This window comes from Chaetura pelagica, unplaced genomic scaffold, assembly GCF_000747805.2.
Source record: "Chaetura pelagica isolate M959 unplaced genomic scaffold, ChaPel_1.0 scaffold9, whole genome shotgun sequence".
In the NCBI taxonomy this organism is placed as follows: domain Eukaryota; kingdom Metazoa; phylum Chordata; class Aves; order Apodiformes; family Apodidae; genus Chaetura; species Chaetura pelagica.
The window spans coordinates 727,183-727,478 of NW_009954494.1; the positions used below are offsets into that span (position 1 = coordinate 727,183).

At 65.2% G+C, this 296-nt stretch overlaps 1 protein-coding gene across 1 annotated transcript in view; it reads right to left on the reverse strand.

Annotated features, from left to right (window-relative positions):
• EGLN1 (egl-9 family hypoxia-inducible factor 1) overlaps positions 1-289 on the reverse strand; it is a 35,420-nt gene extending 35,131 nt beyond the window's left edge. Inside the window, exon 1 of the mRNA XM_010004538.1 lies at positions 27-289. Coding sequence (XP_010002840.1) covers positions 27-101 — 75 coding nt within the window. The 5' untranslated portion in view covers positions 102-289. The remainder of the gene's footprint in view (positions 1-26) is intronic.
• Between the last annotated feature and the right edge of the window lie 7 nt (positions 290-296).

The following is a 296-nucleotide window of genomic DNA, read 5'->3' on the forward strand; positions in this document are numbered from 1 at the left end:
AGCCCCCCCCAAGGCTTCGCACTCACTTTCGTCCTGCCGTAGATTTTGTAGTTGCCCAGCTTGCCGTTGCAATGCCGGATGAGATCGTCCATGCTGTTCATGAGGAGCCGAATGGTCTGGCAGCCCGGCTCCTTGCCCTCCACCCAGGTGATCTTGTCGCCGCGGATGTCCTTGGACGAGTCGCTCTTCTGGCTGACGAGCTGCCCGTCGGTGAAGCGGCCGGTGTGGTGCAGCGCCCGCACCTCCTCGGCCACCAGCCCGCCCAGCTCCTTGCCGAGGAAGGCGGCCACCACGCC